Source organism: Cheilinus undulatus, linkage group 19 (assembly GCF_018320785.1).
Source record: "Cheilinus undulatus linkage group 19, ASM1832078v1, whole genome shotgun sequence".
Taxonomy (NCBI): Eukaryota; Metazoa; Chordata; class Actinopteri; order Labriformes; family Labridae; genus Cheilinus; species Cheilinus undulatus.
Window position 1 is genome coordinate 29,753,800 of NC_054883.1, and position 13,112 is coordinate 29,766,911.

General features: G+C 38.6%; 1 protein-coding gene across 4 annotated transcripts in view; it reads left to right on the forward strand.

Moving 5' to 3' along the window:
* Positions 1-3,706: 3,706 nt before the first annotated feature.
* The window catches only part of ccny (cyclin Y), a 74,319-nt gene continuing 64,913 nt past the window's right edge, over positions 3,707-13,112 (forward strand). For all 4 annotated transcript variants that reach the window (XM_041814109.1, XM_041814111.1, XM_041814110.1 and 1 more), the window contains exon 1: positions 3,707-4,360. In XM_041814109.1, coding sequence (XP_041670043.1) covers positions 4,207-4,360 — 154 coding nt within the window. In that variant the 5' untranslated portion in view covers positions 3,707-4,206. The remainder of the gene's footprint in view (positions 4,361-13,112) is intronic.

Genomic DNA, 13,112 nt, shown 5'->3' on the forward strand with positions numbered 1-13,112 from the left:
GTGTTCAGTGTTTCATCAACCCATTTTTGCTACTTTATCACTACTTTTAAGCCTAACTTCACTACTTTATCAGCACAATTTTTCCCCTTTATACCCATTTTTACCACTTTTTGCCTCTTTTAACCTAATTTTTCCACTCTTGGCTCCAGTTTAGCCACTCCTTAACCACTTTTCACCTCTTGTTTCTGCCCATTTTTGCCACTTTTAACTAATTTTTGCCACTTTTTAACCTCTTTTCACAATGTTTACTGCTCATTTTGCCACATTATCCATTTCCTGACCAATATTTGCTGCTTTATCCAACTTTTTGCCTCTTTTAATCAATTTTGCCACCCCATAACCACTTTTCATCACTTATTTCTGCCATTTTTTGCCACTTCAAACTAATTGTTGCCACTTTTTAACTGTTTTTCCACCATTTTTACTATCCTTTTTGCAATTTTTCCCCATTCCTTAATATTTGCTTCTTAATCTCTTTTTTGCCTCTTTTAACTGTTTCCCCTGCATTTAGCCAATTTTTGTTTTTATCTTACAATGATTTAATTATTTTCCCCTTTAAAGTTGTTACAGTCCCCTCTACTTTACTCTGGTGTTCTACGAAGTCTGACATAACTTTCAAATTGTTTGGTCATTGTACCATCCACATTGTTAACTTCACCAATTAAAAGGTGATTGTGTTTTTGAAAATGTGTTTCCATGTTGAAAAAAACTATATTGTACTACAGCATAAATAATTTAAATTTGTTTTTTGTTGCTCCAACAATAGCGGATATTCTTCAGGTTAAATATAAAATATGATTATCACAGCTTAACTTTACAATGGACCATGATTTTACTGACTTTCATAGGCCCCCCATTTAGCTGGGTCCCAAAAAGCTTTCCCCTTTTATCCCCCTTACAGGCGGGAAATTAAAGTTCAAGGAAATTAAGCTTCAGTATGAAAAATACAGGATACTACTGGCACAGGCAAACTACTGCAAAATAACCTGCAAAATATAAGAAAAACTTTAAAACTTGGGGTGATAGGAATCAGATCCATGGAGACTAAAAAGTGCTTATGCAAGGGTGCAAAATAATAGTAGGATTTCCTGTATCAGTCCAAAAAAAGGTCTAATAACGTGGTTTTAAATAGTGTACAGCAACCCTCTTCTTACACTTTACATGTTGACCAATTTGAAGTGGGACTAATGAAGTTTGAATTAAATTTGAATTAGATCAGCTTTTTTGTCGCTGTTGTTAAGTTTTAATATTTAAATATCTTTAATATTTCATCACACCATGTCTCTCTCCTCATGTGCAGTTTGATGAAAGACAAACCAATCAGCTGAGGAAAAAATAGAATTCTAGTAAGAATGAACATGCACGTGAAAAATTTGTTTAACTTTATTTCTGCTCCAGCCCATACAGAAAGCAAAAATGATTGCTTTATTCTGCAAATAGTTTTGATAGTGATACAGAAGAAGGGCCAGAATTTTGTCAGCAGTAATTGCATTTGCATCAATTTATTCCTCTCACAAAGCAATAATAATAATAATAATAATAATAATAATAATAATAATTGTGGAGGAAAAAACTGTTACATCCGCTTATCTGACTTTCAGTGAGTAATGTTTGTTTCTGTTCCTTTTTGTGCACATTTATTGATTTTTTTGTTCTTTTGACATTGTTGGAAAAAAGATGTCTGCACTCAATGATTCTTTAAGATGAGATGAGCAAAGTACTTAAGTACTTCATATCATACATGTGTGCCACAGATCATCAAGTAACACACCTTCTAAATGATTCTGATAGTGCAAAGCCCATGCAAAAACTAAAAACAGGATGAAAACAAACCAAGAAATACTTTGTATTCAAAAAAAGAAAAAATGGTCTGAAGAAGCAGACTAAATAAATAATACTATATAAATAGAACCAGCCAGAATAAATCACTGCAGACAACAGCACTGAAAAGATGAAGTAGTTCCTGTTGAAAGCATTGAATTGGTTTGCAAATAAAAATTAATTATAAAGAATGAAAATAACTAATTGCTTCCAAAACTATTTCTCCTCTATCAACATTAGCACACACTTTTGTTCCCTCCACTTTTTTGTAATAGTTGCAAAAACATTCATTTAATTAATGTGTTATTACATAATATGTTTCATTTAATTTTGTATGGTTTAAGTGTTTATACCTCTGAGCAAGGCTGGAGGCATTATGTGGACGGTTCTCCATCTAAGCTATTCTTGTGAATGCAGTATCTCGAGAATGCTTCGAGGCATTTTCTTCAAATTTTGCACAAATTTTCACTCTGACTCTGGATGATCTGATTGGATTTTGGAATTCATATGCCAAAGATCAAGCTCAGTAGGCCTCATGGTTATCGCTTGCTTTTGAGCACAATATCTCTATTTTCTTCAAACTTTGCATAGATTTCCTCCATGACTTAAGGATGAGTTGATCGCTTGGATCACAATCATTCATCTTGCATTTTCATTCTTTGTTATTGGTGTGCTTTATGTTTAGATCCCTTAAAAGTTATAACCTTTGTCGCTCTCTTTTCTGCTCACTTTAAAAGCACATTGAACAACAACTAAATTTATGTAAAAAGGCTGACATAAAGCTTGTATAATTGATTATTATTTTTCCTCACACAGGCTGTAAAATGGATGAAACTATATGCAATACAAGTGCAATACCAGCAGGTGGCACTACAGTACCATGACCATAACTGATCCTGTTGACTAATGTAATCAAGTTAAGAGCCAATTTAGTCACAAATACTTTCCAGTCTTGGACATAATCAGTCAAAGGAATGATCCTGATCGTATTGTCTCATGTGTTGAGGAAGAATCACAGGAGATTAGGATATTCCTCAGGACTTCACTTTGTTTTTGTTAACCTCTGCTAATCCCATTTTAATCCCACAGAGATTTAGAATGAACAACCATGTCTCTGTGTCACAGGCACAACAAAGCCTGAATGCATTTGTGAGTTATTAGTCAGGAACAATTAATTTAATTGCGCTCTAAATATAGTCAAAACAGGTGAAAGATGTTCATATTTTGGCACAGCCCATGTCACAACCCAGGGTTTTAAACTAGTTATTTAGTTTACATACAAAAGTTGGTGAAATTGCATAAATTATACACAGATTATAATATAATATAATTATATCCATTTCACATATTTCAGTGTGATTAACTGTCATTTTTGTTTTATATTTAATGAAAGTCCTTAGGTAGTGCCATAATTGTCCATTTAACACACAGTTGTAACCACCCACTTGAACCGGAACCTTTTACCTAACAGCCTCAATGCTTTAGGTTTTTTTAAAGATACGTTTAAGTGCTTGCAAAAATCATGTAACTTCTAATACCATAGATGTACACTGCTGCCCGTATGGTTTATACAAGAAAAAATGTTTTAGAGCTTTTTTTATGAAAACATTTGGGGCGCTGTGACTTAATTTTTATGCTGAACATTGTTTTAACAAATAAAGTACAAACTTTTATTTGAGGTCCAGTATTGTTTCCTTAATTTCTTTAGTCGCATTTATTTATTCCCTCCACAAAAAATAAGTATGTGCGCACCATAAAATGACTGACAGGGAGGTAAAATAAACACATTACTTGGAAGGAATTTCAAAGTGTTCAGCTTTTCCTTAACTTCATCGTCGAACGCCAATTTTCCGAGGATTACCTGAACGCCACACGACAGCGGATGTAGCAGCAGCGGCAGTCTACAGTACATCGGCAACCATGTAGCTCTGCGAGCCTCAATATCTTTCTCAGACGAGGTTAAGTACCACGTCGTCACATTTATTCGTGTTGCAATAAAGTATCAGTGTGTCAGAATGTGTCTGTGAAAAAAAACCGAACACTTGGACGGAAATTACAAGGCGAAGGAGCCGAAACAGACGCCTGTAAAATATCTGCCCTCCTGGACGTTTAGAAGGGACACTTGGCTCCTCTGGAGATTTATCAGGCTGTATAGTCGTTTCTTCTGCCTTTGAAATGACTGCACTATTCCGATTAGGTAGATTTTAAAGTCAGGTGAAGGGTGCTTAAGGATACCCGGGTTTGTATTTGCACCAGAGCTGCCTGGTTATCCGCGTTACCGCCCCGTTTTTTCTCCTCTTGGAGTATCGCTAACAGCACGGGAAGACAGGGGAAGACCGGAGATACCTTGCTGGGTTTGGATTATAACCTAGACAAGCTTACACCATGGGGAATACGACCTCCTGCTGCGTGTCCTCGAGCCCGAAACACCGGAGGAACAACCACTCAAGGCTTGAGCCCTACCGACCGGAGCCCGAGCTGAGCCGGGAGGACACGGGCTGCAACCTCCAGCACATCAGCGACAGAGAAAACCTAGACGGTAAGAGGCAGATGGAATCAAACATACCTAACGCCAAATTCCAGAGCGTATTAATAATATATGTCATTGGGCAATAGCTGGAGACAGTGGGTTATTGCTCTGCTGCTGAATTAACGGATAATGAAAGCTTGCAACATCTGTGCAGCGGTCCCACCCACCCATTACACCAATAACTACAGTGCTGCTGTAGCTTCCCTTTCAGTAGACCTCCAGCATGTTGGAAATGAGCCACATACAATGGTGGGAGATGCACTGAAATATAGTCATGGTAGGCATACACAGAAGTAGCATATTGCATTTTCAATGTATTATTAGGGCTGTATCTTTAGCCATTAAGTCACTGACTAAACTTACTTCAATAGCCACACACAATGATTACACATCATTATTAAAGAAGAAAGTTATGGGTTCAAAATTTTTTTTGTTTTGTTTGTTTGAATGGCTCAGTGTTGTGGTGTAGCGTACATAGCATACTTACCTAATTTCAAATATGTAAGAGTCTCTTGCAGAATATGGCCATGCCTAAATGATGCAAAAATGCACTGCCCAACTTTTTAAAAGACTTAAAAGAGCCTATATGTTTCTAATTTTAATGCTCATAGTAGGGAGGTTAGTGGCAAATATGTATTTAAGTATCTGACAAGGATTTCACATGGCTACGTTTGAATTTGTGTTGCTTCACAAGCACTGCTTTTTGGTTGGTTAGAGAAAATGGTCTTTATGGGAACATTATCTTTACTGTCACATGACTCGCTATGTAGTAGTGTTGTAGTCAACACCATGCTATCCAAGCTTAAGACATACCAAGACTAGAGTGCACCGAGACCAAGACAAAACCAAGACTATGAAGATCAATTAAAAATCCTCACAAGGTTCAACAGTTAAAAAACACTCTCTCTTTAATTTTAGTTTGCTTGTAAATAAATTTGAACAAGGTGTCTGCAACTCAAAGCTAACCTTGCAAAGCAGATGGATACGTCCGTTTCCATGTTTCTCACTGCCGAATCCATCTTGCAGAGCTCCCGTCTGAACCGTTTGGGCCCGGTTAGAAAGTGACAGGACCAATCAGCGATGAGGTACAGTACCATCAGGCACGGCGGAGTCATGTCATAAGCAAGCAGCAACAAGAGGACGGTGTAATTATGACATTAGCGTGGATGCTGCCAAAGCGCCAGTTTTACCAGAGCTTGACGAAATTTCTGCGTTAAAAGAAGAACAAAGAACAGCATTGAGTTGCTTTCTTTTCAAAAACCACAAAAGTCGTGTACTGACGTGTCTACAGTCGCCATGGTTCGCGTGATGCAGTTCTCTATGGAGTTTACTCCTTCGGTATGGGTGCAGCTCGGTGTTTTGTTGCTCTGATTGGCACGTGAAGTTGTGACAGAGCGTTCGTCACCCTCTGAGTTTTTTTTTTTTCGAAGGCTCTGCACTTTCCCAAATGCTGTATATGAGAGGTTTACCAGATGGATGTGTAAAACAAATCCACCTGGTGTGCCAGGTTCACTCAAAGCACCACAATGCAAAAATCTCAAATCTAAGCAAATTTCACCAGCTAACTTCTTGTCCATCTTGTCTGTGTTTAAAAGTCACTTAAAAGTCTAGAATTGTTTTAAATATTTGAAAATTAGATGTTAACCCAGATCTGTCATGTGAATAAGGCTGAAATCAGTGTAAAGAGGCATTTCTGACTAGAAATGAGATGGACTAGTTTGGTAAGATCTGAGTTTTTGGTCTTTTCAAGATCGAGACAAGACCGAGTTTGCTCTTGATTCTGAGACAAGACCAAGACATTTCAAACGCAGTCTCGAAACCAAGACCGTTCTCGAGTACTACATCACTACTATATAGTGAAAGTCAATCAAGAACATGTCTGAGACACCTCCAGACCTCAGACAAGTCTAGCATGTTTAATATTTGTCCTGCCTTGTGCAGTTTGTTCCATGACAACAGTGTTGTTGACTAAGAAGAGCACAGAGCGCTTTGCATGCACAGACAGCAGTCACAGATGTAAACAAACCAAATGGCAAAAAATGATCCCATACCTCTGTGTGTAGTCTGACCTCTGCTGCCAACCACTGATATGATAAAACATAACAGCTGGTTGCAAATAAATGTTTCAGTATTAATAATATAAAACACAGTTGAAGGGACACTGCTGGCCTTGTGGTTATGTCCCTGCACCCCATGTACAGAAGTTGTTTCCCATTCTCACTGTCCTGTCCCTATAATAATAGCATATATTCCCCAAAATAAACCTTAAAGTTTACTCTAAATACTGTCTTACGCTGAATGTGGTTCACTCTACAGCTGTTCTGTTCTACTGTGATAATACTTAAGCAAAGATTTTTTTCAAGCAGAGCTTTCTCTTGTAAAAGATTCACATTCATATAAACTGTTACACTGTTTGTTATAAGCATGGGAATCTCTGGCATATTTCCCTTTCATTAGTCATTTGAAATTTAATTACATTTTCAAATTGATTTGCACGGATAATTGACCTTCACAGTTTTACTGAACTGATCCTTGGATGTTCATAATTATAAGCATCTTTTGCATGGAGAAATGACATCAGTGTACATGTTTGGGGGGTAAAAATACTAAACTGCAAAGTACTCTGTGACTCTAGCTGTCAGTTGAAAAAATTACAAAACCCATATGCAGAACAAGCACCTCAAAATCATACTGAAGTGCAGTACTGTTGCAAATAAGTGTCTATTATCTGATTTGGCAGAGGCTTTTGAACCGGGATGCAGAAGAATCAAGGTGTTATTGCATAGGCATTACCCATTTACTATTCCTATCTGAATAGAAGATAATGAAACTGTCTTTAAGAGCTTCTACATTGGTGCTTCATCATACAAACATTGTCAATCTTTGGTCTGCGCTCTACATTATGCTCACAAAAGTGAAAATCCCAAACTCCAGACGGCTGAATTACTGCGTCTGCTGTCTTGCGTCATCTCCACCATGTGTCAGTGTGTGAATGGGTCTGTAAGGTTTGGACAGCATGTTGAAGGGCAAGTGTGAATTTGTGTTTCAGTGGGAGGTGATGTGATAATGGTGAACAGCGCGGGACGTCCGTTCAGTTCCTACGGAGAGCTGACAGGAAATGACCAGCCTCACATTCAGTGCTCATTAACACCCGCACAGTCAGTCATACTTGACTAAGCTGTAGATCAAATGTCCCCACAGGGCCCATCGGGGGGGTTAAGAGTTGGCTGGAAAATAAAGAGCAGCAAAGTGACACTTGTTCATGGAAACATTTTGAGATGTTTTACACCAGAATGATCAAACATTTTACCGTCCATCTAAATTCTTTGTAGCAGTATTTATCGATTTCATCCAAGCCTGATGAGGTCTAAAGTCTTAAATGCGTCAGATTTTTTGATGGAGTGACAAGTATGGACGACCCAGTGGTTAGAAGGAAATGGCAAAGAGAGAGAGAGGAAGACAGGAAAGAAAATCCTCCCAGCATGCAACCACTACTAGGAAATTAGCTGCTTTGCTTGAGGAAATGTGCAGTTATTAGAGAGAATAAAACATTAGTCTGACTCCCAGGGTGTTGACTTTGCATTTAAGTTTGCTGTTGGCTCTAAGACTGTCAACATTTTTGCTACTACTGTACTCATTGATTTCTCATGTTTTGAACTGCATTGTGGTCTCTCTTAAGGTGCACTCACACTAGGGAATCTGTACAAATCCTCAGTATTACAACCATACTGTGTTCAAGTCCACCTCTTCCATCCATGCCAGGGCCAAAGAAGAGTAAGAGCTTCAGGAGATAGAAAGGCAGTTATTGGTTAACAAACAAGTAGTCAGTCCTTTGGAACCACTTTGAGGTGTAAGACCTGAAATGTAAATGCACATTCCCGGGCTGCCCCTTATCTCCGACTCTGTTTCTGATCTTCGCCAGGATCCCAGGGTGCAGCCAGGGAGAGGAGGGTTTTCAGTCAGGTGCATGTCAGAATTCCATCTCTGCTTTTTGCAGATGATGTGGATCTGTTGGCTTCTAAAATAGGCTTTGTAGCACTAGTGTAAAACAGTGGGTATGAGGGTCAGCCCTCCAAGTTCGAGGCCGTGGTTCTCTGCTGGAAAATGGTGGATTGCTCCCTCCAGGTGGGAAGGGTGTCTCTGGCCCAAGTGAAGGAGTTCTAGTATCTCAGGGTCTTGTTCATGAGTGAGGGTAGAATGGGCTGCGAGATTGACAGGCAGATTGGTGCAGTATTGGCAGTATTGCAGACATTGTGGTGAAGAGGGAGCTGAGCTGGAAGGCAACGCTCTCAATTTACCCGTGGGTCTTCGTTCCAACCCTCACCTTTGGTCACCAGCTATGGGTAATGACTGAAAGAATGAGATCCTGAAATGAGAATCCTCAGGAGGGTGTCTGGGCTCAGCCTTATAGGGTGAGGAGCTTAGACATCAGGAGGGATCTTGAGTACAGCTGCTGCTCCTTCACTTCGAAAGAGGCAAGGCAAAGGTTGGTCGGGGATCTGATCAGCTGCAGCTTAGCCTGCTGCCATCATGACCTGGATAAGCAGAAGAAAATGGATGGGTGGATGAAATTCACGCTCAGATGCAGATGGTTAATCAATGAGTAACTGTTAATAATTGTGATCTCAGAATGATAAAGAAAATTATTTTTCTATGATCAAGCAGCCCTAGAACAAACTTGCTAATGCATTCTGGGTAGCACAGCCAGCAAAATCAGGTCAAAATGCCACTTGGCATTATGTGTCTATCAGCTTCTCCAGCATGGCAGTTTTCCTCCCAAAGCATTTTAGTTCACTTTCAACAACTTGCTGTAAAAAGGCCAGTTAATGTCACTGTGAAGCTGGAGGCTGGGGAGTTTGCCATTTTCAGGCAGTTTGTGACTGAAGGAGATGACAGGTGTGATCAGCACTATTTACAGAGACTGAAACACAGATTCATAAATCTAATTAATGAGACAATTATTGATACTCAAGTGTAGTGATATTTTGAGATTTCAAGTTAAAAGTGCTAATTTTAGTATTTTGAATTAGATGGATTGTTGCATTTCTTCTGTTTCGTTAATTTGTGGGGCAACTTCTCTGTTAGTCTTTTTTATGTAATTAAAGTTTTAACTTATCTTAATAATTATTTCTCTGGTCCATGGCAACATTTTTGATAGCAAAGAAATGGCACTGAGTTTAAACTTTTACCAAACATTTGTATGAAGATTTTCTGTGGTGAATCAGTGAATTTATTAATTGCTCTACTTTGATGGGAAATTGAAACAGAGTTTTTTTCCTGTCTTTTCTTTTAGTAGACCGACTGAATAGCTGGTTAATCAGTTAACAATCTAAATTGGTTAATTAGAAAAAGAAAATATTTAGACTCCAGTCTGTTAAGAAGCTGGGTCAGCAAGTCATTGAGAATATTTGCTTCTATATCAGTGCAGTCCTAAAGTCACTGCACGGTAAAGATGTTTCCAACACAGCTGGTCATTCCCAGGTATGATTCCTTTGGCAAGAAGTCAGTAAGAGCTACAAACAGAAACACAGTGCTAAGAAATATTTCTCTTTGAGTGTGTGTTTAGTAAAGGAAGGAAAGAAAGAACTGGTTTTAGGCTGGTTTTTACCGTTTGCCTTCCTAATCTGTTTACACCAGCTTTTAGCTAATAACCTTTTGACCCCGTCACTGGACCTCTAATGGCATTCCACAGTCAGGAGACCCCTGAATGTAATCTATGCTCACTGCTTGATAAACTGTTCAAGGAAATTTCCCCACTAGTTAAACTCGTGACAACATGGTGCTTTTGATTACTGCGGTTATTTTTTTTTGCTAATTGCTTCATTAAGATCATGGGGTTAACTTTTGCTTTGAACCCACATCCTCCGTCATCCTGTTGGTTAACTTCCTCATTCTAGTTTGACTCAGGCTGTCTAGATCTACTTCTGCTTTACTGATAACTTTCAGTTTGTGTTTCAGTTTATAGTTGCTAGTAGGCACTTGGTATTCATGATGGGTGATTAGTCACTACATTTACATGCACTTTGAAAAATATAATTATTAGGTTTGGGGCTGACTAAAACTAGACTTGTAAAATGCAAGTAAGGCTATCCACATACTTAAGGATTTTCAAGTCTTAAATAAAATGAGATCACAGACACAGGGGCGGTTTCAAATGATTTCCCATAATCCTCTGTGCGCGCACACTAGACGACTTGGCCAGACAGTGAGACCACGCCTGCCGACTTGTCTTCAACCTCATGGTGAAAATTCAGCACACAAGATTTCAAAGGATCTTGCGTGATCAAACGTGACTTGAGAATAAAAGTAAGCATGGATGACTGTCCATATCCTCAGCTTGCTGTCCCTCCACAACGTGCTGTCCTGACATGTGACAGTTTCAGCAAAAATCATAAACCAAGGAAAAGAACCAGGATGAGCACTGAAAGTAACATCTGACGCTACCTGGTCTGCTCATTCTCCGGTTGTTTTAGGTTGTTATCTATTTTGAATTTCCCTTGAGATTAATAAAGTACCTACCCACTCACCTTTCTCTGTACTTTGTCTGAGGCATTATGACCTCGAATCCTAAACATCAGATGTGTTTGATGTTTAGGATTCGAGGTCACTGCACAGAACTAAACTGGACAAGACATCCATGCATGGACTTTCATCCACAGAGCATAAATGCTGCACACAGTAGAAGTTGCGTTGTTGTCAGCCTTAAGACACACAGCTAGAGGTAAGTGTGTTTTGCATTTATGCAAAGAGTAGGGCTGAATGATTTGGGAAAATAATATTTTCTCCCATATATCGCGATTGGGATGTGATGTGTGATTATTCCTTAAGTTCCTCATCTTATGTAGTTTCCAACAAACACAAGCAATGAATCATTATATATTGTAACCAACACAATATTAGATAAAACTACTAAATAAAGATACTAGATAAAATTAGGGCTGAACAGTTTTGAAAAAATATCTAATTATTATGACTTTGACTGGTATTGCAAATTGGATATGGATTATTTTATTGAAAGGAATGATCATTTTCATGTCATTCTCATATTTAATCAGAAAAATGTACAAAATTGAAGAAACCAGGCTTTTTGAATGATTGCATAACATCTCTGCTGCCAAAAAGTTTTGAACTGGTATTTTGACTCAATTTTCAGGTTAAAGATATGTTGCAACTTCTTTGATTTGAAAATTGCAGCAGGCCATACTGCAGTTTCATCTAATTTTTGATTAATTGCCCAGCCCTAGTGGAGAGAATACACAAAATGTACAGAGCTGTGAAGATTGCGAGCTCATTAGCAAGGTCAACAGGGATAAGGCTCCTAGTTACTACTTGTAAAGGTGCATATTGCCACCTACTACAGCAATAGATGGATTTTTCCTGTCATTTAAAATAACACCATAGCCGATTGCTGATTCCGATTACTGCTTTTTTATTGCTTTTTTGTGCAACGCTCCCTAAATGGCAACATTTTCCCTCTTGATTCACCATGAAAAGACTATCATTGGACTAACATTAGCATCAGATGCTAACATTAACTTACTGTGGCACAACACAGACTCATCTGCTGACATTGGTTCATGCCACATTAAATTTACTTAGGGGCTCATATCTGTCTGCAGGGCTGACATTAGCTGGTGCTATTTTGTGAAACCAATGTATACCAATTAAGAAATGACTGCTGCTGTCAAAAATGTCAGTTTTAATTGATCAGCTTTAACTGTCACTCAACTTTGCATGTAAATGTACTGACAGAGTAGTAGATAGAGTGGCAGGAATTAGATTAGATTATGCAAGCAGTTTATAGTGAAGAGGATGTTGGTCAGGCAGACAGACAATGTGGTTTCACAAAAACTTCTGTGCAGCATGGGACAAAATCAACAAACTTGATTAAAGACAGAGTGGGAGAAAATGATTGGTTTTCTTTTTGTGGCCCCAGATGAGTAGATGGGACGGCAGACAGCTTTTTTATTTTTGAAGAAGGTTAAAAGCTAAACGTTTCAATCTTGGAAGGTAACGCAGTCGTCTGCTACCACTGCCTTAGCTATTCAGCTCATGGTGCACAAGGAAATTATAACACTGGTATTCCCTTGTTGTGGCATTGCTTATGGGCCATAAGTCATATAACTGCAACAGTGGAGATACAGACCATCAGGGCAAAATTGGTTAGGGAACATAGCATACACTCCTGAGTCATTATGCTCAGTCTTGTGTGGACATAATATTAGAGATTTTTTTTGTACAGTAAATGTAAAAATGAGCAAGATGATCTTGTGTTGCAGAGAGATTTGATTTCTAAAGGAGAGGAAATTATGACTCGAGGGCTTCTCTGCTTCTTCATCACTAATGAAGGAGGGAAAAATGATGGCAAACATGCTCTTATGTTACATTTATCTTTTTCGACTAAAAGTCTAATCATCTTTGCACATCTTTGGCTGTGGTATGTGTTTATATCAGTGTGTGACCCTCTGTTGAGCATGTGATCATGATAAAATGAGCCAAGAGAACAGCTGATAGTGATGACACACTGCACACAGAGCTCATTGAACAGCCTCCTTTACGACTATCAAAGGGTTTTTTTCCACAAATCAGCCAAGCGATCTGATTGGCCTCGCTCTTGACAGCATCCCCATGTGTTTTCATCATAACTCAAACTACAATCAGAGGTAAAGCTACTAGAGATTCACACACCTCCTGATGGATTATTTATCTGTTTTTAAGTCATTTTGCGCTCACTCATTCATGCTCTGCAGGTCACAGCACA